The 24,613-nt window shown below is 39.9% G+C and overlaps 1 protein-coding gene across 4 annotated transcripts in view; it reads left to right on the plus strand.

Moving 5' to 3' along the window:
• SAMD13 (sterile alpha motif domain containing 13) overlaps positions 1 to 23,733 on the plus strand; it is a 42,199-nt gene extending 18,466 nt beyond the window's left edge. For 3 of the 4 annotated variants that reach the window (XM_006919356.1, XM_006919357.1, XM_025052094.1), the window contains exons 3-4: positions 7,945 to 8,056; positions 22,573 to 23,733. In XM_006919356.1, the coding sequence (XP_006919418.1) occupies positions 7,945 to 8,056; positions 22,573 to 22,716 (256 nt within the window). In that variant the 3' untranslated portion in view covers positions 22,717 to 23,733. Of the gene's footprint in view, positions 1 to 7,944; positions 8,057 to 15,521; positions 18,291 to 22,572 lie in introns of those variants that run through there. The other variant, XM_025052093.1, reaches the window with a different exon arrangement.
• The last annotated feature ends 880 nt before the right edge of the window (positions 23,734 to 24,613 follow it).

The raw sequence follows: 24,613 nt of genomic DNA on the forward strand, positions 1-24,613 counted from the left end.
GGAAAGAGGAAGGAAACTGGTAGAAGTAATTGTGTGTCTGATCACTGGTGTTAGCTTTCATTCATTTACTCCTACTCCTGTCCTTTTGTGGTATCACATAAATAATCAGCAGTTTTTTGATGTATGTTTTTTTAAAGCAATAAGGGGATTATACCTAGCTTGCTAGGTAGTTCCTGGGTATGCTCTCCTCATCGTGCCCCTCTCATCTGTTCTGTCTGCCTTTCCCAGACTCCACAACCACACTGCCCTACTCTTCTGGAAGGCAGTGAGTGATGGTTCTGTTTTTAGAGAACAGCAGTCTGGAACAGGGAGTGATCATAATAGGAAGATACCTCTACACTAAAAACATGGGAAAATAAAATACAACTCCTAAGAAATTCATAGTGGCTAAATACCAAATACCTCTTAAGAAATAGCTTGTTAGGAAGGAAGGAGGGAAGGATGGAGGGAGTGAGGGAGGGAAGGAATAAGTAGGAAGGAGAAAGGAAGGGAGGAGGAAGAAAGGAAAGGGGAGGGGAGGGGAGGGGAGGGGAGGAGAGAGGAGAGGAAGGGAGGGCGAGGAGAAGAGAGGAAAGGAGAGGAAAGGAGAGGAGAGGAAGGGAGAGGAAGAGAGGAGAGGTAAACTGAGCCACTAATTCAAACCTGAAAAATTACCCTTCTAATCAGGATCTGGTATTGCCCTTCTGCAGATTTGTTTGGCGGGATAAGTTAGAGTGCTATATGGTTTTTTAAATACAGATAATACATGGAAGTTAATAGTGATAATTATAACTGGTACAATTTTATTTTTCTTAGTAAAGCTAAAATTCATTCCTTAATATTTTATGGCTGTCCGTTCATTCTTATATCTGGTGTATTAGTCACCTTTGGCTGCCATAACAAAATACTATGGACTAGGAGGCTTAAACAATAGAAATTTATTTCTCACAGTTCTGGAGACTGAGAAGTCCCAGATCAAGATGCTGGCTGATTCAGCCTCTGGGAAGAGCTGTCTTCCTGGCTTGCAGATGGCTGCCTTCTCACTACGTCCTCACATGGACTTTCCTCAGTACATGCACATGGCTCTTACAAGGCCACCAGTCCTATGGGATTAGGACCCCACCCTTATACCTTCATTTAACCTTAACTTCTCTATCTCCCGAAAGCCTTGTCTCCAAATGCAATCACATTGAGTGGTAGGGCTTCAACATAGGAATTTTTTTGAGGGGAACACAATTCAGTCTTATTATATGGTCTTATGATACATGTTTGATTATTCCCTTAGATTAAATGATACCTTCGGTTAAGAATTGAGTGTATTTACTGTTTTGATTTATACCAGTATGTCCATTGCAAATAACTGCCTTAAAAAAGTATACATTTCAAAAGAATAAAATATGTACAAATTGAGTCAGCTAAGCATATTATATTTTAAGCATGAAGACAGCAGAAGCTTCATTCAAAGCCAACAGAATTCACAAACATGTATCGTATATTTTTAATACATTAGCAGCCCTGAAAAACTGCTGTTTTCTACATAGTTTCTGGTGTACTACTGATATTCTTACAGAAGTAAAACCGATTTTGTCTAAGCAATGAAGCCACTCCTGAGTCCTCTAGAATAATATCACATGCTGTGGCCCAGAGCAAGGAGGAAAGTTCTTCAGGAGGTCTTTATGCAGTTGCCTTTAGTATTAATGATTGGTTTATGAAATGTTCATATATTTGTGCTTAGCATGAATGTGATAGTGAGTAAAAATTCATTGAGTCCTCTAGAGAGGAGTGTGCTTATTTACACGAGTTCAGAATTCTTTATTTGCACTACAAAGTTAAGAACAGGCAGTGAAAGAGGGAGTTACAGGATCCTTTGTTTTCAGAAAGATGGGTGGGATGTTGGGGAGACGTACCCAGCAGAGATATCCCAGGATAGAGTGCCATGCGATTTCAGGGAAAAGCCGTCAGCCTGAGGGAAGATACTGTAGCGGGAAAAGCCCCGTCTGTCCCTGGCACCTGCTCCTGGTGTTGCTGCCGATTCAAGTCTCCAAAGCCTCTCCTCCCAGCACAGCCTGCGTCCCACTGCCGTGATGACTTTCACTTCTGTGCCCTCTTTCCTCCATCTATCTATGTCTCTTGTCCCTTAACCACTTTTCGGAATAAGGCATGGAACACACAACCCTCATCATGCAGCTGATTGAGATTTTCCTCTTCACTAGACTATGAGTTTCTAAGGATTGTCGGGTGCCTGGCTCATAGTAGGCAGGTTAAAATTAATTAATGAGTGGAATAAAAGATCGATTGGGGATATCAGGAAGGGGACATTGAACCAGTACCTTTTAAAAACAAATGAGATTCTGATTGCTGGAACTTGAACAGAGAGGGCTTTGAGTGGCATAACCAAAGCTATGGCCATGGGAAAGTCCAGGATTTTACTCAGTTGGGTTTCAGTACATATCTGGAATGGGAAATAAGCCTGCAAAGGTATATTTGAATCAAATCTCTGACTGCCAAGCTAAAGAATTTAGAATATACAGAGGCTTGAAGAATCATTTGCCTTTTCAGTGCTTTCATTGTTTGGGTGTACTGCAGCTAAATGAAGTCAACTTTTATTTATCTGAATATTAAAAAATAAAAAATATCCTGTCAAGAAACTTCGAATCATTCTTTCTCTTTTTGGGTCTGCCTTTTATCCAGATTCTTGCTTGTTAGGATGAAGGGAGAGGGAGAAGGGAATGGAAATAAAACTAAAACTTATTTGGTTGCTTCCTTCTTAGATACATCAGAGGCAAAGAGATCGACATTAATGTGTTATGATCAGAATTATATTGCTTTTAGCCAAAATCTGTTTTAAGATACAGGCAAAGAGTAGGTTAACTTAATTTTGAAAGTAAGTTATAAAGATCAAGGCAATACAAAGTTAGAGTGCATTTTTGAATAGAAACTGAAATAACATTGAGAATTAGCTTTATAAGAAGAATAATGTGGTAAATATATCACCATTATATATTAACCAGTGTCTAAAGTAACTTTTGCTCTGAACTTTAAAGCAGAAATGCAATTAATGAGTAGAATGAGATTTTGAACCACATATGGATTGTATTTATCCAGAGTTCTCTTTTGTTCTGACCAACACTCAGAATCTACGATATCATAAGTACCATAAAATATACACGTGCTAGATGGAGAGTTTCAACTATTTTCCACATGTCTTCACTAATATATAAAGAGAAAATGAAGAGTATTGCTGCCAGCACTTAAAATTATAATGTGCCAACATGAAAACACTCATTATAAGGTCTCAATCTGCACATTTCTGCCAAATTTGTTATTTATTACATTTCTGTTCCCATGATGGTGTCTCTCTAGCTCTCTTTAAAAGTGAGGTTATTGTTTAATTAAGGGATAATCATTTCCCTGAGTGAATTATTCACGCATAATATAATTTTTATCAATATATGATATACCTAACCGTATGCACAGGGACTAAAAGGTGACTGGGTTAAATGGAATCGTTGATTTGCTTAAACGAGGGATTGTAGACAAATTCCGCCCTCTTTTCTTGCTAATTTTTTTGTAATAAGTTAAAGTGCATACATATTTTTTAAAGGTTCCATGCCTGGAAAAATATTTATGAATTTATCATCTTTACACATTGTATTCTAAGAAACATTTTGCTGTGATGACAGTGAATGATAAATATTAAATGATAATGAAACTTTTATATCTGCCATCTCATTTCATCAGTGCAAAATTATCAGCCACAATGGGATCCACCATCTGCGAAGGGTTCTAAACAGCTCTATTTAAATTCCTTCTGGAATTTGACATGCATGAGTTATAAGAGAATGGTCCATTGAGAGGGGAACAAAGTGTCTCAGTTTGGCCACAAATAAAGGTCCTTGAGGAGACATATGGCTTTCCTAGTGGGGAAAGGTGAGACTTAAATTCATCCTCTGAAATGTCTTATAATTTTACCCAGCCTTGGCACTCTGGTCTCCCTAGCACCTGCCATCATATTGCCTTAGATCATCTCCAGTTTCCTCTTTAAAACTGTTTTTGAAACCACTGGATGGACCCGGCAAAATTATTCATCATGCTTTAACATAAACAACCTAGACTGACAATATGTGCCTGCATATATCTGCCTCTGCAAGCCATCCCCTCCCAGGGCCTAATTTTGTGTATGTTTGGAGCAAAAGACACTTTTCAAAATTATTGTTGAAAATCTTCAAATGTCCTAGTCAAGGCCCAGAACTGGCTGGGCCCTCCAGTGCATGCATCCTCAATAGTACTTGTTCACCCCTCAATTCTAGTACAACTTAGAGTTCGCCGTTTACACGTTTGCTTCCCTTCCCCAGATTGCCAGCTTCTGGGCAGGGCCTATACATTCCTATCCTTGTAACCCTGCATCTAGCACAGTACTGAGAAGCAGTAGGTTTTATATTCGTACCAATGAGTAAGTAGAGTGGGAAAAGCATAGATTTGGAGGTAAGCATATGTGAATCCAATCCTAGCTTTATCTGTGATGTGATTTTGGATGAGGGTCTTATCCTTTCTGAGCCTTAGTTTTCTAAAAACAGATTACACTAGACAGTTAAGAAGTAGCTGGGAAGCTGATAATAAGTAATGTGTGAAAAGTGTACTATAGATTCTAAATTCTCTCTGGTTATTAGTCCATTAATGCAACATATTTTTGCTGTGCATTGTCTGCAACCATCAGACTTGTGCTAGGTGCTGGAGAGCAGAAGAGATGAAAATAGACAAGTTTCTTCTCTCAGGATGTGAGTAGTCTAACATTGTGATTTTTCTTCTAAGTTATTTTTTGAGGGGTGAGAGGGCTATCAGGCTTAAACTTGGGTGGATCGCTGATTACATGCATTGATTAGTTTCTAACCCCTTGCTTCTTCTGTGTGGGTCCCCTCACCCTCTTATAAGAGTGTACCCTGTTCTCCATTGCTCCTGTTTTCCGTGATACACTGCCAGTAGTTTTGCCAAGTTCGTATTCTCTGCTGCATTGTTAGACCTCAAGAATATTTCAGAATTGTGGAAGTGGTGATGTCATATCCCAGCAGAATAAGACTCAGGAAAGCTTCCCATTCTAAAATTACAATGTAGCACACTTTGTTATTACAATTAGATAACTATTCTTTATGAGGAAAGACATCTAATTGAAGCCATCCGCAGGGAGAGTAAATTCAGATGTTTTCTGGGGCACTTAAAAGTGAATCCTATGGGACTCTGTGCTCACTGCTAGAAGTGAGCAGATTAGAAAACTTAAAAGATTTGTTAAAACAACAAACTCCCGTCCGAACATTCTTCAAGCCCACCTTAGGCAAAAGAGGAAGGAAAATGTTACCTTAAAGAGAGTCCCCAGTGTCAGCCCATGTTGCTTATGTTAATGGGATAGTAGAAAATCCCAGCACGTAAATAATTTTTTAAAAACCCATTTAACTTTGATGTTAAAACACATAGTTCATGTTTGAAAATGTTTGGGCAAAAAACAGTCTTTCCCCCGTGTATATTGCCTGTTAAATGATACGAAGGTATGTGTGTGTGCACGTGTGTGAGCGTGTATGTCTACGAGTGTGTATGTACGTGGGCATGTAGTGTTTACAAATGCACAGCCTCTAAGCCCAAAAGAGAAAACACTTCTAACCAGTAAATGTTCTCTTTAAATGTTTTTAAATTAAGTTCTGTGTTGATAAATCATTGGTCACATGTGCCATTATTAAGTGACCCCCTCTTCTTTAGCAAAGACAAGGTTTTTTTTGGTTGTTGTTTTTGTTTTTTTTAATCAAATATTTTAAGTTTCTACTGTGAGCAAAACATTATACTGGGAGTGAGGCAGAGGTCCAGCCAGATGCTTGATTCTCGAGTGCTTGAAGACTTTCAGTAATGTGCATCTTTTGAACTTTCACTAAATGCTGACCCTCCCCAAGCTTAGTTCTAAGCCCAATTTTCTTCTCATCTTTTCCCAAGGATTCTAAATGCTCCTGTCACCTAAATGTGTACCTCTAGCCCACTCGTCTGCTTAGAACTCCAGACTTATGTCTTACATTAAACCTCTACTTAGACACAGAGCATACCCCAAATTCAGTGTGTACAGTTAACCCTGGGGGTGCCATCTAAGCGAGTTAACCACCTTTCATCCAGTTCCATGACACTTCCATTTGCTTCATTCTTGGGGTCTAGTCCACCACTATGTCACGCTGGTTTTATTGGTTAAATATCTCTTAAACCCTCACACTTATCTCCTTTTCCATAGCCTCATCTCTAGGCTTGGTCACCATGATCTTCTGCTTGGATGACTCCAGTGGACCTCTCACTGCCACCCCTTCTTGCCCTCTGACATCTCTCCAGAACTGTTTTCAAAATGTAAATCTGATCAGGTCGCCCTTTACCTAGGACCATTTAACAAGTCCCCATTGCTTGTAGACACAAATCTAGAATCCTCAGTGTGGCCACCAAGACCTGCATGGCTCCCTTGGCAGTGTATATTCCTGTCAAAGAGCCTGGAATAATCTTCTGACTTCTTCATCTGGTTAATTTCTGGCTGCTTTCCAGACCTTACCTCAAAAGAAACTTCCATGGGAAAGCCTCCTCTAGGCCCTTAAATTGTCACAGTACAGTGCGCTTGTCCTTCGTAGCACTTAGCACAATGTGCAGCTGTACATTTTGTTGTATGATTACTCATCAGTGCCTTCCCCACGCAGGACTATGGGTCCAAAGAGCAAGCACCATGTCTGTTTGCTCACCAGTGTGTTCCTCGTTGGAGAGTAAGCAGGAGCTTCCTCCTAAGCCAAGAAGGATCTCCTAAGCCAAGTGACACTGCTTGGAATTTACCTTAAAGGCAATGGGAAATTTGGAGGATTTTAAGTGGGGAACAGTGTGATCAGATGTTCACTTTGGAAGAATTGCCTTGGTTGAGGTTTAGAGAAATCTTGATGAATACGCCTGCAGCAGAAGCGAGGCAGAGTCACAGTAACTGCAGGTCCCTGCTTTTCTCTCTCTATTTCTACTTCTTTTGCACCTCCTTTCTAAATGCAGTGATGCAAGTTACCTACCCACTGATTCTTGAGGACAAATGCTTGATCATCATCTAGTCATTTGAATATTGATTGAGTTCCTAACTAGATGCTTGACACTAGGGATAATAAATTGAGAAACGGTCCAGCCCCAATGTGTATCTCTAGCCCATATCTCCCACTGTGGTGTGACAGACTGTCCAATAAGCAGAGAATATAATCCAGCACAGAAAGTGCTACAGTGGGAATTTGAATGGAGTTCTTGAATGCAGAGGGAGTTATAACTAAAACAGTTCCCTGGTAGAGCAAGAAAATGCCTCACAGAGGAGGAGGCATTTGAACTAATATTAACTAGGTAGGAATGGTGGATTTTGTCAGGTAGAAATGAATGAGGGGTCACTGTGTGTGGAACAACATGTGCAAAGGCTCAGAGCTGTAAAAGGGCATGGCATACTGGGGAATAGCTTTAGCCCTGGAGTTTCAGAACTGCAGAGAGGGTGTGTGGGGATGGGGATGAGAAAGGTGGTGAGAGAAGGAAAAAGACAGTTACATTGGGGCTATTTTGTAAAGGGCCTGATGTTATTAACTCAGGAGTATGAATATCGTAGTGAATATCATACTGTGGGCCACCGGAAATCACTGGACCACTCAATATCTCTGGATTAAAAAAAGAATATATAGAAAATACTTTATATTAAAGGTCTGATGGCTTATTAGGAAAGCAGTGACTGAGCCAGTAAGAGAAATGATCTTCTGAACCTAGGAGACACAAGAATGATTATGGTCCTGAGAGAGATGTACCAGGATCTGGGCCACTGAGAGAAAAGAGGGCTATGGTTCCAGTGAGCTGGCCTGGACCCACCCCTAGGAGACTGAGTAGTGAGCCTGGCCGCACACTCTTGCATGATCTACCATGACGACTGTCTGGATTTGTGTTTTGCAGTTCCATGGAGAATGGGAGGCCACCCGATCCTGCAGACTGGGCTGTGATGGATGTCGTCAATTATTTCCGAACAGCAGGATTTGAGGAGCAAGCTAATGCTTTTCAGGAACAGGTAACTCAGTCTAGAGAAACATATGATGAACACAATTACCCCCCTTCCCTGCAGTGGGCAGAGGAAGTGAGGAAGAAGAGGACCAGAGAGCAGTGAGTGATCAGTGAGGCTCTCTGCATGTCCTCCACATCAAGTTCTGATCATACCAGACGCTGAGAAACTGAGGAGAGTGGAGAAGGGAGAAGGAAAGTGACAAGCTAATGGTTCCTTCCTGCAAGAGAAAAACCCAAGCCCTGAGTCACAGCTGCAGAAAGGAGGGCTAAAGCTCATTTACTTCTGCGAGATGGAACAGCTCTACCTTCACCCTAAACCCACTAGAAAGCAAGAACAGAAAGGAATGAAAAAAGAGGGACAGATCTGACACTAAGAGACATGCAGTACCATCTACTACTTGCCTTGGCACTAACTGAGCTTAATAACCCCCTCCAATTTGCTTTCCCAGTACTTAGCAAAGTAGAGTGGAAAGAGCACAGGATTTAGTCAAATCTTGGTTCTTCTAACTCTGTGTGACCCGAGCAACTTACTATATCTCTCTTGAGTCTTGGTTTCATATCTATAACATGAGACTATCCGTACCTCACTTGATAGGGTGGTGTCGTGAGGACACAAAGACAGCGAATGTACAGCACCTAGGATAGGTCCTGGCCCAATATTGATGTCTCAAAATGTTAATTCCCTTCCCTCAGATTAAGGCGGCTGCAGATGTGGTGGCTGGGTCATGCTCACTTCCTGGACAGCCGTGTTATTGCTGTGTTCTCACGTGGTAGAAGGGGTGAAAGAGCTCTCTGGGGGCTCTTTTATAAGGACACTAATCCCATTGATAAGGACTCTGCCCTCATGACCTAATTACCTCTGAGAGGCTCCACCCATTAACATCATTTCTAATACCCCCTGAAAAATAAGTTTCAGCGTAGGAATTTGAGGGAGACACAAACATTTAGACCATAGCAGTTCCATTTAGATAAAGGTTGAAAACAGGAAAATCCATCAGTGATAGCAAAAAATCAGAACTTGGTTGCCCCTGTATAGATGGTGGTGGAGAATGACTGTCAAGGGGCATGAGGGGACTTTCTGGGTGATGATAGTGTTCTGTGTCTTGATAAGGGTTTGGATTACAGGTATATGCATTGGTAACTGCCTGTGCACCGATATATGCAAACAATTTAGATTCGTGCATTACATAGCCTCTAAATTTTACCTCAAAAGGAAAAGAATTTTAAAAATATTAACAATGATATGCAAACTGAAGTATTTAGGGGAAAAGTATACTAATGTATACAACTTACTTTGAAATGCATCAAAATATGGATTGACAATTGGATAGAGGCATGAGTAGATTGGTAGATGTACGATCAAGAATACAAAATGTTAATTGTCAAATCTAGGAGGTAGGAATAAAATATTCTTGTAACTTTTCTTTATGTTTGAAAATTTGTGTAATAAAATTGCGAGGGAAAATAGCTCAGGTTGGAAAGTGGAAGGCCAATCAGCTGGAGCATATTTTATTTTAATTTTTAATGGCATAATGTCCATTTGCAGCATTGCAGTTGAGAAACTCGCTTCTAAAATTATATTTAAATAATATTGTGAAAAGTTAACCAAAAAAAAAAAAAAGTGTCTTAGCTAGGTGACCAGCTGTCCAGAAGTGTTTTTCAGATTGAGCCTTTGTTCAGACTTCTCTGAGACAACAGTCCCATATTGGAGTAGGGGTTGTTCTTTGGGCCTTCCAGATTCTGTGCCAGGACCTCAGAAATGGAACTGGCCAGCTCTGAGCTTGGCCTAGGAGGAGGCCCTTTCTTCCAGGATGACATCGCTCTGGCACCAGGGACACTGGAAAGCAAAAGAGAATAAACTCTCCCAAAGCATTTCATTCAGAAGTCTTTCTAGGGGAGAAAAGAGCATCATCTTACTACTCTATTGAGCCTGCCAACTCAGGAGGCTGAAAAGAGAATTTCCAGGGGACTGGAGTTTTGCAAGCATGGACCAGAAGCTTAAGTTCCTTCATTCTCATGGAAAGGTGATTGGGTGAAGTAGAGTCTACCTTGAATTATTCTCTGGAAGTGGTCCGACCTTCCTCCTACTGTGAACTTCGTATCATCTTTCTTCTGCTCATTAAAGGAGGTAGGAGGTGAGGAGGGAACCACTAGTCAGGCTCAGGCTGATAAGACAAGCAGGTGCTGTGATTTTCATGAGGAGTTGAGGATTACGAACCTCTACCATGTTAACCTGCCTCTTCCATCATCATGCTTCAGAGATCTTCAGTGTTTCGCCTCCGGGGATCTTCCTCTCAATGAACCTCAAGCAGACAGTAGCCACTCATTAAGTTCCTCCAGATGGGAAAACTGCAGGCCACCCCCCATCACAAACACATGACCCTTTCAGGCACATCTTCCAGGTCACAACAGCCACATCTTTAAATCTCTTCAGGGAAAGTTTTGCCCTGCCATTAGATATAAGCGGGGCAAGGATAGATAGAGAGCATCCCCTAATCCACCTTAAAAAAGCGTGGATCCAGAAAAAATAGCACAGTTGCCAATGATGTTTCATGAAGTATAGTTTCATGGCTGACTCTTATGGTCTGAATGTTTGTGTCCCCCACAAAATGTGTATGTCAAAACCCTAACTCCCGAAAAGGTGGTATTAGGAGGTTGGACTTTAGGGAGATAAGTAGATTTAGATGATGTCATGAGGATAAGAACCTTTGTGATGAGAATTAATGCCCTGAAAAGAAGAGACCAGAGAACTTGTTCTTTCTCTCTCTGCCACGTGAGGATACAGCAAGGTGGCAGCTACCTGTAAGCCAAGAAGAGGGCTCTCACCAAGAACCCATCCTTGTTGCCACTGTGATCTTGGACTACCAGCCTCCAGAACTGTGAGGAATACATTTCTATTGTTGAAGCCACTCAGTCTGTGGTATCTTGCTATAGTGGCATGAGCTGACTAGGATACTGACATTGATGTCAGACCCTCAGATGGACTGACTTTAAGGAGAGCATCTGTCTTTATGGTATGTTCTCACAGTACATAAGTGGATACTATGTTGCTATAGCAACCAGACTTGGATGTGTCTCTTAGAAGACATCAGGCCATTGAATGACATTTGTCCAAAGGACAGGAATGGTGTTCCATGTTCCTGTGGTATGGAGAGGCAGCTGGATTAAGCTGGCGATCTTTGCTTAACACTACCACATGACGATTATCTCCATTAAATTTCCCTCTGATGCAATTACCCCCATCAAGTTTTCTTCTTCTGGAAAACCTCTTTTGAGCCTTCTGTGTGAGCCGCAACTACAAGACAGAAGAACTCTCCAAAGAGAATGCCTGGGCCCCTGCATAGCCCCCTGCCTACTCCCACACAAATGACCCACTGTCAATAGTGTGTGTATGTGTTGGGTTGTATTACTGTTCTGGCCAGTCTCCTTCTATGACCAGTGATGCTCTCCCTCAGGTTGGCATGTGGTTTGTGTCATCAAGGGAGCTGGGCCTATTGGCCTCATTAACATTCTGCTCCAGAGGGTTCACTGGCCCATAAGAGAAGGAGGCAGTGGGAGCCCTTCCTAGAGAAGGCAGTGATTCCAGCTCTGTCAGTATTATGTCTCTTTCCCACAGACACTGTGGTGTCTGTTCTCCCAAGTGTCTTCTAGCAGAGAGACCTCACAGGTTGTAGTGAAGGGCATGAGTGAGAGTCATGACTCCTGGTTTCTTTTCTCCTGGTTGATTCATAGTTACTGGGTGATCCTGGCAAATTTACCTTTCTAGGACTCAAATTTCTATAGTGAATATTGAGTTAAACAAGCAGAATCTTGCTTAAGCTCCTATATTAAGAGTCAGGTATTATTTTAGAACTTGCCCTCATGAAGTATGCTTTCAATGCAAAGCATAGGGCCCAAAAACACTTGAGATGATATATATACATAGTTGAATTTTTGTGACTAGATGATAAAAAATTGGCACTTGCCCATGGATATAGGTTGCCTGGTTTTCAAGAGTCAAAGATACTTTAGAAATTTTACTTTCCTAAGAGCTTTAGTTTGAGAGAGAACCTTTTGACCAACCTCAATTCAAAAGCATTGCCAGCTTCCTCACTCAGAACATTAAGGATCAGGTTCACTTTGTCAAACTCTACAGGTAAATGAGCATCATTCTCTGGTGTAAAGCCATCTCTATTGACAGTGCTTCTAGTGGCCAGTTAAGGCATTCTGGCAGTCCAGTACAGAAACTTCACCACTCAATCTGGAGCCAAAATGCAAGTCACAAAGACAGTTCTGCCCATTGTAGTAAAGTCACTTCATTTCTATCTTTATCTGTCTGACTCATTTATTCAGAATATATATGAAGATGGAAGATAGAGATCTGTCATTCAATCAATACCGTATAATTCATATTGCTCAGATTCCTCAAGCTTAAAAGTGGGTGACATCAGTGATTCTGTTTTTAGTAGAGTGTATGTCACTGACATAATTTTTTTCTCAGAGTATCATGACAAAATAATATGCAATTCATGGTGACAAATTAACTTTATCACCTCACTTTCCCCAAACGACACGAATAGCAACAATATTTTACTCTGAAATACCCAATTGGTTGTTTAAGCCATTAATTTGAAAGGATAAGATTGGCATTTCTTTTCAGATGGCTTTTTGCTAACTTTTGATAAGTTTCTGAGGCCACTGACTTAATACATATAAGTGAAGTTTCTTATTGCTACAAATTACCAAGTAACACTAACCACCTCAAATGGAGTAGTAAAGTGGGGAGGCCATCAAAGCAACCCTGAGCATGTGTCCATCATGACCAGGTGGATTTCAGCGGTAGTGATTTTAGAAGGATACTTCTAACAAGACCCGGGAAAAATCCAGATTTGGGAAGAGTTCAAAACTTATACAATTCTAAGAGGCCGCCTTGAGAAAAAATTTACAAAATTAGGAATACAAAATTGCTAAGGCTAAACTTAAGCTTCATTGGCTCTATAGTAAATCCAGCTCTGAATTAGACCAGCTAAAACCCCACAAATTGGAAATAACTTTTATTACTTTATCAGCATTTTATAGTACCAAGTACTGAAAATATTCAAGGTGCTTTTACACCTGATATTTCTGAAAAGCTTAAAGTATTTTATAGCGTAATGAACAGATGAAGTGTAAACTCAAACTGCTGATGTGTCCTGTCAGCCCATAAAAGGATTAGAAAAGAGTTAAAAAGCAAACGGGTAATGCTAACAATAAGAAAACAGCCAGGAAAACTGAAAACAAAACAAGGAAAGAATCTTTTGAATTTTTGATTAAAACGGAGTAGGTTTCCATAAACCAAAAATCCCAAATGGTTTAAATCATTCATTTGAATTGAGAACAATTACAAGACATTTTAAGATAGGTGTGTAGTGCTTCTTTGGCTTTTTCACTTGTTCAGTTGTTTCCGTAGTTGTTATAGATTTTTCTAACATATTCAAATAAGTACAAGACTATTAAAGTAAAATAATGCTCATTATTACAAGTTTTTTTTTTACTTTAATAAAGCCATTTGAAATCATTACAGGTATGAGAACCATTTGAAAGAAGCACAGAGGATTCCAGGCAGAGGGAGGATCAAATACAAAGGCATGGGGACCTGAAATAACATGGTTTATCTTGAGAATAACAGGTACTTTGGAGTAAGAGGTGTGGTCCAGGGAATGCCAAGGGATTTGACTGAAGGGTAAACAGGTCTCCAGATAATAGTCTGGTTTGCCTGGCAGAAGAGAACTTTACCTAACAGGCACTAAGAAACCACTGGAGCATAGTAAGCGGGAAGTGCCATGATGGAATTTGTGTTTTTGAAAGATTAATCTTAGTGGCAATGTGGAGAGTAGTTTGGAGGACGAGGAAACCAAAGGCAAGAAAACTGCTGTAATAGTTCATTGGAGATGGAAAGTAAGAGATAGTTTGAAAAATCTGGGAAGACAGTCGAAAGAATTTAGTGGATCGTTAACAATAGAGACTGAAGATTTGTCCCATCCTGGTTCTCCGCTGTAACTCTTGGACTGAGCTCGCTGCTCACAGATGGAAGAGGGTAGAAGCCTGGATGACTGACTGCCAAGTTTCCAGGTTGGGTGGTTATAATGTAGTGCCATTAACCAGGATGTCTGTGGGAGGTAAGTTTTAAAAAGTATGTAATGAGCATAGTATGGGACATATTACATTTGAGGGCCCGTAGAACGTGAAAATGGGTATATCTAGTAGACAGCTCAGGGGAGAAATGAGGCCTAGAAACAGAGATATGAGAGCTATCAGCAGTCACAGAAGAGAGTAACAGTGAGAGAGACATTTAGAAGGGGAAGAGAAAAAGGCCAAGGCCAGCACCTTGGGAAACACTGAGGTTTTCATTGTTAGGAGAAGGAAGACGACTAGCAAAAGCAACTGAGAAAGAACACTCGGGGAAGTGGGGAGAGAACCAGTAATGAAAGGTTATATAGAAACCAACGAAGGGGAGAGTTCTGAAGAAAAAGAAATAATTAATGATGTCAAATGCCTCAAAAAGGGGAAGCCCAATGGGATCTGTGCATAGCGGTGGAGTTCCAGTGGAGTTGGATGAAGGAGTGTGGATGACTGTTTGGGATGTGGAAGACCCTTTTTTCTAAGTTGAGGAGTGGTGAGGGGCAGGCAAGGGAAGGGAGAACCAGTAACTGGAGGATCATGTAGGTATAAGGACTCTCCTCATAAGAGAGGAAACACTCAAACTTATTTACATGCAGGAAAGTAGCCAAAAGTATTGGACAGGTTAAAATTGAATGAAATTCAGGACAGTTAAATGAAGCAAACTCCCTGAGGATAAGGAAAGAGATGAGATCAAAAGGGTATGGAGGGACCAGGATATGGAGAAATTAAAACCCTCATGCATTGCAGGTGGGCGAACAATATGGTGTAGCTGCTGTAGATAACACTTTGGCAGTTCTACAAAAAATTAAGCATTGAATTACCATATGACCCAGCAATGCCACACAAAAGAATTGAAAAGAGGGACTCAGACAGATACTTGTACACAAATTTTCATTGCAGCATTATTCACAATAACCAAAAGGAAGAAAAACCTAGTTGCATGAACAACTAGGTAAACAAAATGTGGTATATGTAAACAATGGAATATTATTCAGTCATAAGAACAGATGAACTTCTGATACATGCTACAACATGGAACCTTGAAAACATTATGCCAAGTGAAATAAGCCAAATATGGTATGATTTTATTTATAGGAAATACTTAAAATAGGCAAATTTGTAGAGACACCAAGTAGATTAGAGGTTATCAAGGGCCAGGAGAAAGGGTTATTGCTTAATGGAGTTTCTGTTTGAGGTAATGGAAGAGTTTGAAAAATAGATAAAGGTGATGATTACACAACATCATGAATGTAATTAATGCCACTGAATTATACACATAAAAATAGTTAAAATGGCCTAGTTCATGTTATATGTGTTTTACCACAATAAAATGTAATGTCAGCCATAATACACACGATTTGGTCTATGATTTGGTTCAGTTTGGTCAGTAAAAAATTCAACTATTTTATTTTTAAAAAAAGAATATAAAGGGATTAATTCTAAGCAAGACAAAGATATCTTCCTCTATCTTTCTTGCCCTTCCACTATACCCCAGTGTTCTAGGGGCATAAGTCAGGATGTGTGTAGATACAGCTAAGAGTGCCCTTGTCCTCAGGGACATTAGGGAGTTCGTGACAGTCTCAATTAACTTTGCTAAACGAGAGGCTCCTTCGCTTAGAGTGGACAGGATGGATGGAGTTTTAATAAGAAACTAGAGGAGAGCAATGAAGGTTAAGAATGGCCAACAAAGGGAATGGAAGACGGAGCTGACCAAGGATAAACAAAAGAACTGTTGAGGTATTCTACTGACCCAGCTGAGATGGGTACACTGCACAAGTACAATGTTTCATCTTTATGGTTTCTTGATTTATTTCCAGCTGCATCAGGTATAGGGGTCAGAAAAGCTAGACTGCTCCTAGGTGGAGTGTTTGTGACATGGACACAGTGGAGGACTGATAGCCTAAGAGAATATGTAAAAGAATGATTCCCAGGGCCAGTTATAAGATATAGACTTGGTACAAAAGAGGAACCCGAAGGAGACTCATAACCCTGGAAAAAGTGGAGTTGAAATGAAAAAGTGAGTGTAATTAGAGTGATGAGTGAGAGATAGAATAGGATATTGGACGTCCAGTGTTGGCAGAGGTAGGACTTTTCTGGTTGTTGACATAAGAGTTGGTTTTAAAAGTGAAGGTGAAGTTGTAGAAATATTCGGTGTATTAGATTAATTTCTGTCTACATGTGGATGAAAACGTGTAATGGATTAATAATAGTAGATGCTTATTTCTTGCTCATATAAATAGTCCAAGGTGGTCAGTGGGGGTATCTGCTTCACTGTAATTCAAGAACCCAGGCCGATGGAGGCTCTGTCATCTTCAGCCAGAAGCTGTCAAGGTCATCTGGGCATTGACATCCAGTTAGTATAAGGATAAAGAGCAAGGAGTGCGCATATGTGGTTTTTTGGGGCAGGCCTGAAAGAGATGCATACCCACCTTTTCCCATGTCATTGGCCAGACATGGACATACCAAATTGCAAGGAAGTCTGGGAAATGTGTAGTTGTGTGTCCTGGAAAAAGAGCAACTGGCAGCCCTTGCTACACATGAGCTTTAAAGCCATTTTTAAAGCATTTGTTGTTGTCATGCTGCTACTTAGTTTTGTCCTTGAGCCCAGAGATAAATTTCAAAAAGGCTAACTTTAGAAGATGAAATGAAGTGAAGAAGCCTTATCTGATCATACATGAAAAGCCTTCACTTCTAGTTCTGTTCCTTATATCTGCTTTTTTTTTTTTTTAAATCTAGGCAGACATCTCTGTAACCCAGTTTCCTCATTTGATGAAGTGAGTTGCATTCTTTCTACATCAGAAATGTGTACAAGGTTTTTTAGATTTTTTTGTTTTTGTTTTGTTTTGTTTTGTTTTGTTTTGGTGATAGAGCCCCTTTATCACCCACTTTGGCCCAGCAGCAAATATTAAATAACACAGGGAGATGCCTATTTAGTCACTGAAGGCATTAGTCCTCACAAATTAGCCAAAATGGATTTTGTGCCTGATTTAAGTACAAGACCTATTTTGCTTCTGACTGTTAGTTTAATAAATGAGGTAAAGACTTCTTTTTGAGTCACACAAATATATTCTCTCTGTTAACAAGTTGGTCAGTGTTGCTCTTTGAAATTAGGTGAACTCTCCCCCAACATGTATATTATCCACCCTAAATTTTCCACCAATAGGAATGTAAGACAAGCACAGCATCAGCTGAGAGTCATTGGCTGATAATGTTGAGTCACAGTTACTCTACCCACAATGAGCTGCAGAAGGCAGGGAGGGGCGAGGACACTGTAGAGGACAGCTACACCAAAGAGGAATTTCTTCCCCAGAAGAGAATTTGTCCCAAGAACCATGTGATCACATTCAAAGGATCTTAGTGTAGACTTGAGTAGTTTACCATCTTCCTTTCTAAAGTTAAACGGAAATCCTTCAAACAATAAGCTCTGTGCCTTGGTGGGGAAAGATCTTTTAAAGAAACATGGTGAATTACTACAAAATACTAGGAGTGCCTCAAAATGCTTCCTCCTCTGATATTAAGAAGGCTTATCACCGGTTAGCTCTTCAGGTACACCCAGACAAGAACCCAGAAAACAAGGAGGCAGCTGAGGAGAAATTCAGACAAGTAGCCAAGGCCTATGAGGTCTTGTCTGACGCTGAGAAACGCAACGACTATGACAAGTCCAGAGGGAATCACATCAAAAGAGAAAACAGAGGAGATGGCAGAGACAAAAACTATTTGAAGGAAGAACTGTGGTTTAAGAGGCCACACTCTGGCTTTCAAAATGTGTTTGAAGATGAAGACCTCTTCTCAGGAGATTGTGTTCCCGCTGGCTGTGCAGGTGGGGCCAGGAGATCCCGTTCCTCCTTCTTCGATGTGATCCCCATACTGGACACAGGATTTTCCACTTTTGTACCCCTGGGCTCCAGACCAAGTCCCTCTTCCTCTGGAACATTTGTGCCCTTCGTAAGCAGTGGAATGGGAAAGTTCAGATTGGTCACCACTTGTAGCCAGATAGTCAATGGCAGGAGAGTTGTTACAAAGAAAGTTCTAGAAAATGTGAGAGGGAAGACTGAAGTGGAAGAAGAAAGCCTACTTCACCAGATTGCTCCAGGTCATTGGTAAGACGTTGCTGCTATATTCTTTCACAGGGAGATTTTCCTGTGAAGCTGGTAAGTGATGCTTGTCAGAGACAGAATTGGAATTTGAGAGTGTGTTGAACTGGAATGGACAGAGGTCAGCTTAGTCCAAACCTCTCATTTCGCAGAGGAAGTGAATAATGGGTCAGATGTTACGCAAGGAACTAGGAAGCAGCAGAGTTTGGCCTTTAGACCCAAGTCCTCTGATTCTAAATTGATCCTTTGTTTCCCTTGCACTATATTTGGAACATCAGAGACCACCACCACAAATATGGCCACCTGAGTCAAGGCCCTAATATCATAAACCTCATCGATTTCTCTTCAGCTTTTCTCCTGCCCTACCTTGCTGTTGTGCAGTTGGCTCTTTCTTAATGGTTTCTCTTTTTCTCTTTCTAGCCTCTTTCTCTTAGGATTTTCTCTTCCCACCTCATCATCTTTCCATACATTTCCAATGGACCATGTCACAGTTAGGCTCAACTAGAAAAGCTACTTAGGTGTAGATTAATGTTGACAGAGAGAAAGAGTGAAAAGTAAATGGGTTTAGATTTTTTATATACTTTTTTTTAATAGCTAGCATTTATTGAGTACTCAGTAGATGTCAGGAATTCTACTTCATGTGTGTTGTCTCAATAATACTTTCAGGAGTGAAATATAGTAGCTATCCCCTGCCTCCTGCCCATCATAAAGATAAGGAAATGAAACTTACAGAGATTAAGTGACTGGTCCCAGGCCCCACCTAATAAGTGATAAAATAGTGTCTTACTCTAAAACATATGCTTATCTACTGAGCTGTAACATCTATAGATCCTATTCATTTATTTGTAGATCTAGGATCTTGCCTTCATTGAGAATTTATACCTGACATCTCTAAACCCTACTTCCATGCATGAATACTTGCTGGAACTTTCTAGTATGCAAACATTTTGAATTTTATTGCCCAACAGGTACTTGGTTACTCTTGGTTACTCTTAACATGAAGACAGAAAACAGAAGCAATGTAAAAAGTTTCAGTGAAACTAATAAATGATTATCCCTCAACACAGATGTGTAAACAGGATCCAAAGATATGAATTATCTTTTTTTCTTTTTTGGCTTTAATCATTATCTACATGCAAAGTTATAGGATTTTTATTTGTTTAACTGGAACTGATCACCTTCTGACCCCTTCATTTATACTAAATGAATGAGATCCAGAGGAATGGTTGGTTCCTTGTGGAAAGTTACTTCATGGAGTCTGCAGTAGAACTTCTATTTTCCAATTTCTACTTTCAGGCTCATTCTAGTACACCACGCTGACTGGCAAAATTTGGATTTTTATTTGCATTGCAAACTTTTATAGAAGTTATGTAACCAGTGATTGGCTTTCTTAATTCAAGGAACTTTCCTGTGTTTGTGATTTTTAAGAGATAACTGTTTTATGTAGTCTTTGAATTTTTTAAATTTTAATGAAATTTTTTTTAACCTGAACAGGAATAGTCTTGTATCCCTCTGGCAAAGGGTAGCATTCAAGCAGATAGCACGCTTCCAGAAAGGAAGCAGAAGACCGATTTTCTTTCAAAGCCTGTACATTTCCACATTGAGTGCCTCCTAGATATCAGGCACTGTGCTAGGTGCCTGACATGAATACATCATTTCTAATCCGAAAATCCTTCAGGGGTTTATTTCCATTTTACAAGTGAGGAAACTAAGGTTCAGGGAAGTTAAGTTCCTGACCCAGGGTCATATAATAAGCCATAGAGACAAGGTTCAAACTGTGGTTTCCTTGACCTGGAAGCTCACATTTCCATTATGCCATATTCTACTCCCATTTATCTGAGCTACCATAGTAATGGTTTAAGAGGAAAGTTTTGTTGTATGAATTCTATTTATTTCAAATGCTTTAAACGAGGATTTCCAAACAGCTTTCCTTTACCAACCCTTATCCGAGGTGAAATGCAGTGTGGCTACTGAACAAAGGGAATGTCAAATTGGAGCATGAAACATGATTTTCCATTTTGTCTTAAATAAAAGCAAATTTCAGCATTTTTCACTGATATACTTGGCTTTTGACAGAAATGCTGAGTTGTAGAAGGACTTTTTGCCAGCAAAGACTTTTTAAAAATTCACTTTGAGTTAATCAAGGAGGTTTTCTTGTTGTATAGAAATGAAAGCAGTGTCATCTCTTCCTGATGCCTGTTTAAAATATGTAGTAAGTTAAGTATGAGCAAACACCAGCAAAGTAAAGAGGGTGAGCAGGAAGCTATGCTGCTCTGTAAGCATTCCAAATGAGTCAGTATTCGTCTCAGTGCATAAGAGAGCATGAGCTTTGAAGTAATCTATGATTCAGATTCCTGCGACCTCACAATGCTTTGAGAACTGCTACTGTGATTGATATCCAGGTGTCAAAAGCCAACTCTCACACTGTTTGTGGGTTTCACTGGTGAGCCATTATTGGAATTACTAGCTGCCTAAATAGAAAAAACAAAAAACAAAAAAACCCCACAACTTTAGGATTAAAAAGTCAATTCCTATGCCCTTACTTTCCCACTCTTGCCCTATCAACCAACTGCTTGTTTAATGTGTTACTGTTTTGAACAGTTGTCTCTTACAAATTAACGGGAGACACTTTGTTTTCTAGTAGATGACAGAATGAAGGCTTCTAGCACTGAAACATACCATAGACCAATTAGAAGTATTTCTTGTCCTTCTGCTTTGGTTCATGTTAGCTGGTTCACAAGTGAAGTGAGGACCCTTGTCCTGTCAAGGAATAATGACAAGTGATTGTGTAACTCATAGCTCAGGGAGCATTTGCAAGAGTGGTCTCTCATGGAATCCTGTCAGAAACCCAATATCCCCCCAGACCAACTGAGGAGAGAGAAGAGGAGGGGACTTACCCAAGGTCACAAACTGGGTGTTTCTTCAGTCCCCTAGCCTGGTGCTATTTCTCCAACACACTCAGACATTCAAAGCACGTTTTCTGTACAACCTGGCAAAGTATATGAGAGAGTTTGGAGGAATGGCCCTCTTGGGGATGGTGTAGGAGGAAGTCACATGTTTATGTAGTTGCAGTTGCACAATGTGTCCCCTTGTCTGTCCAACAGTGGGGGAGGTGGGTAAAGATGTATGTGGTAAAATCATAAACAGATATGTTGAGGCTGACTGAGTATGTACCTCTGGTCCATCTCTTGAACCCAGGTCCCCTAAAAAGAGGAGAAGCTCAGCTTCTCTCCGCAATAGACAATAACAAAAATAAGGTGGCATTCAGCATTCTTCTCAATGCTTTTTTTCCAAGAGTTTCAAATCCCTTTCTATATTCAGGGTCTTCATATCTTTCATGAGCAGCCCATTTTTATTTTACCTCAAAGCTTTGTAGTCTCCAGGGTAGCTAGAGTGAAGGGGGTACCTGGTTGGGTACCTGAAGGGTAAGGAAAGAGGACTCGGAGGAGAACAGGACAGAAAGCGAATGGGCCCTGCTGCACCCTCACTACCTTATTTCAAAATTCGAGGATCCATTAATGGAAAGTGTGGTAGGGCCCTCAGCATGAGAGATTGATTTTCACATTGAGGCAGGATGGTTCTCCTTTGAAAGGGTAGAAAAGAAGATCACAGTGAGTGAGTTGTTTTCCCAATGCCTATTGTTGTGATCGACAAGATTCAGAAAATCTAAGATTCTAGTCTCCATTGATTCATCTAGACAACACATATTTACTTCTAAGTGTCAAGAGAAACAGAAGGGAGTTGTGAAAAGAGCATCTGCTTTGGCTGTAGGCAGATGAGAGTTCAAATTCTGTGCCATTCTTTCCTAACTTCTTGATCTTAGGCAGATTAACTTCTTGCCTTGATTCTCGGTTTGCCTGTGAAATTAACATGATAATCCCTGCCTGTCCTAATTTACAGAGTTGTTCTAGGAATTAAGTACACAAAATTCTGCATAAACTTAAATACATTTTATAAATGGAAAGTGTCATTATTCCTTTCGGAAGCAACATCTTAGATTCTTAGGATATGTACTCCAAGCTTGCCATCACTTTTTTAAGACATGACATTTGTGATGTGATTTTGAAAACAAGAACAGCTATGAATTGTATGTAATCCCAAAATAAAAGTAGGACATGGAAAATAAAATTAGAAGATTCCATTTTTTTCCATTTTAGCATAAGTGAAAAAGTAATGATTTTAGTTTGGAGACAATCAATATGACTTTTTTTCTCTGAACTTCCTTTTTTCTCTATTATTCTTGAGCTTTTGGACTTAATGTCGTCTTTATCCTGTGCTTCCATTATAGGAAATTGATGGAAAATCCTTGCTATTGATGACAAGAAATGACGTGTTGACAGGACTTCAGTTAAAATTGGGGCCTGCTCTGAAAATCTACGAGTATCATGTAAAACCTCTGCAGTCAAAGCATTTAAAGAACAACTCTTCATAGTACAGTCGAATTGGGGTCTTAGACCTCAAAAAATACACAATGATGTAATTTAGTTTCATGTGATGAAACTTTGTAAACAGAATACATACATGTGTATATGTGAAGAATTTCAATCAAATGAAACGCTATCCTATTGGATAGACTAGGCAATCCATCGGCTGACCTGAATTCAGCCAGGAGGAGCAAGGATAACATGTGGACAGAGTGGTTTTCATTGTGGAGTTTGTCAGAGAGAGTGAAAAAAACCAGTCTTTGACATGATTAGACACCCCTCCCCAGAAAGGCTTTGAATTCATAAGGGTTTTCGTCATTTCTTCATAGATTGCTTTTCCCAAAATCCTTAACAAAGAATTTAATGGAATGATCATCTTTTGGTTACAGACTTGGGGAGGGAGAGAAAAGAGAAAGGGATAGCTGTCTCCCTTGGATTCCTCTGCTCCTTAGAGCTTGTGTTATTTGGATGGTATTGCCAACGCCCTTTTTTATAGAGGGTCCTCCACTTGACCTTATTAAGGTTTCACTAGGATATGCTGCGATGTTTGAAATGAACGTGCATCATGCCCCCTTCAGGAGCAGAACCGTAGCTCTGAAAAGAGAAACGGTGTTGTGTATTGGGGATATCCATCCATATGCAGCTCGCTTTCACAAGGGTAATAGTATTTTCTGCATAGAATTGCTTTTAAATTGGTTCTTTGTTTCCGAAGAAAGCATTTTTTTCACTTTATGGTTTGTATTTATAATAATTTGTTTCTGAAGAAATTAGCCAAGAGTTACAGATTAAAAAGGCTTGTTACTAGTACAGAATATTTTTATATATATTCCTTCATGATGGTGTGATTATTTTTTTAATTGCTCTGATGCTTGGTTTGATTCCTGGTTTAAGTACTTGTTTTTAAGAACTTGAAGAAGTGGGCTTGCTACATCTCTGTTCAAAGAGACATCTGTCCAATCTCTGTGTGTGTCAATGCCTTGTTGGATTGGTGCTTTGTGGTTGCAATAAAGCATTGCTTCAGTTTATTCCCAGTGTAAGTCTGATCTTTTCTGTTGGGTTGCTTCTGCATCTGAGATTTAGGATTAAGGTTGCTCCTTAAACCACAGAGAGAAAGTTAAACCATTTTTTTAAAAAAGAAAACTTTAGATATAGGAAACATATAGATCTACAAGTGGGTTTATTTTCCTTTCAAACTGAATTCTCTGTGTATGCTTTGATCCTTCTCTTACCCCCACCCCACTGCCAGTTTGGGGTGTCTGTTTAGCCAAAAAAATTTTTTTTTTTTTTTGCTGTAGGCCAGTGAGAGTCATGATTTTGGGGAAAATTCTGATGAAAGCTGATCTTCCCTCCAGCCAGAAGCTCACATTCCCACATACAAAACTTTGCAGAGGTGATGGACTCCCTGAATTTTCCTCTTCCTTCTCAAGAGTCATTATTTTAGACAGTGTTGTAAATCAGTCCTCTGTGGAGATCATTTCTATGGAAAGTCTGAAGATGAGAGTGAAAAAAACGTAGAAAACAAAATAGTGAGTGGGGTTCAAAAATGCACTCCAAATTAATTCAATTATGGAGTTTATGGAGTATCTGCAATTTAGGTAATGCTTTTGTTTTACACTTTAAGTGGGAAAGGGGCTTACAAAAGAGACATTTTCTATCCCCAAATTCTTATGGTCTATCTGAGACAGCAAGTAGAAAACATATAAAAATAAAAGGCAGAATGTAGTTAAGTAGCGTGAGAAGAGAGAGTGATTAAAGGTGAGAACTGTACCTGCTGGCGATTTAGGTAGGGAAGAGGGGACAGGAGTTTAAGTAGAGGGAAAATGGAATGAAGAACTTGATTAACCTTTCTGAAGGAGTTTCCACAAGTGAAGATGTTTGAGCCATCTACCTCAAAGTGATAACAAG

This window comes from Pteropus alecto, unplaced genomic scaffold (assembly GCF_000325575.1).
Source record: "Pteropus alecto unplaced genomic scaffold, ASM32557v1 scaffold25, whole genome shotgun sequence".
Taxonomy (NCBI): Eukaryota; Metazoa; Chordata; class Mammalia; order Chiroptera; family Pteropodidae; genus Pteropus; species Pteropus alecto.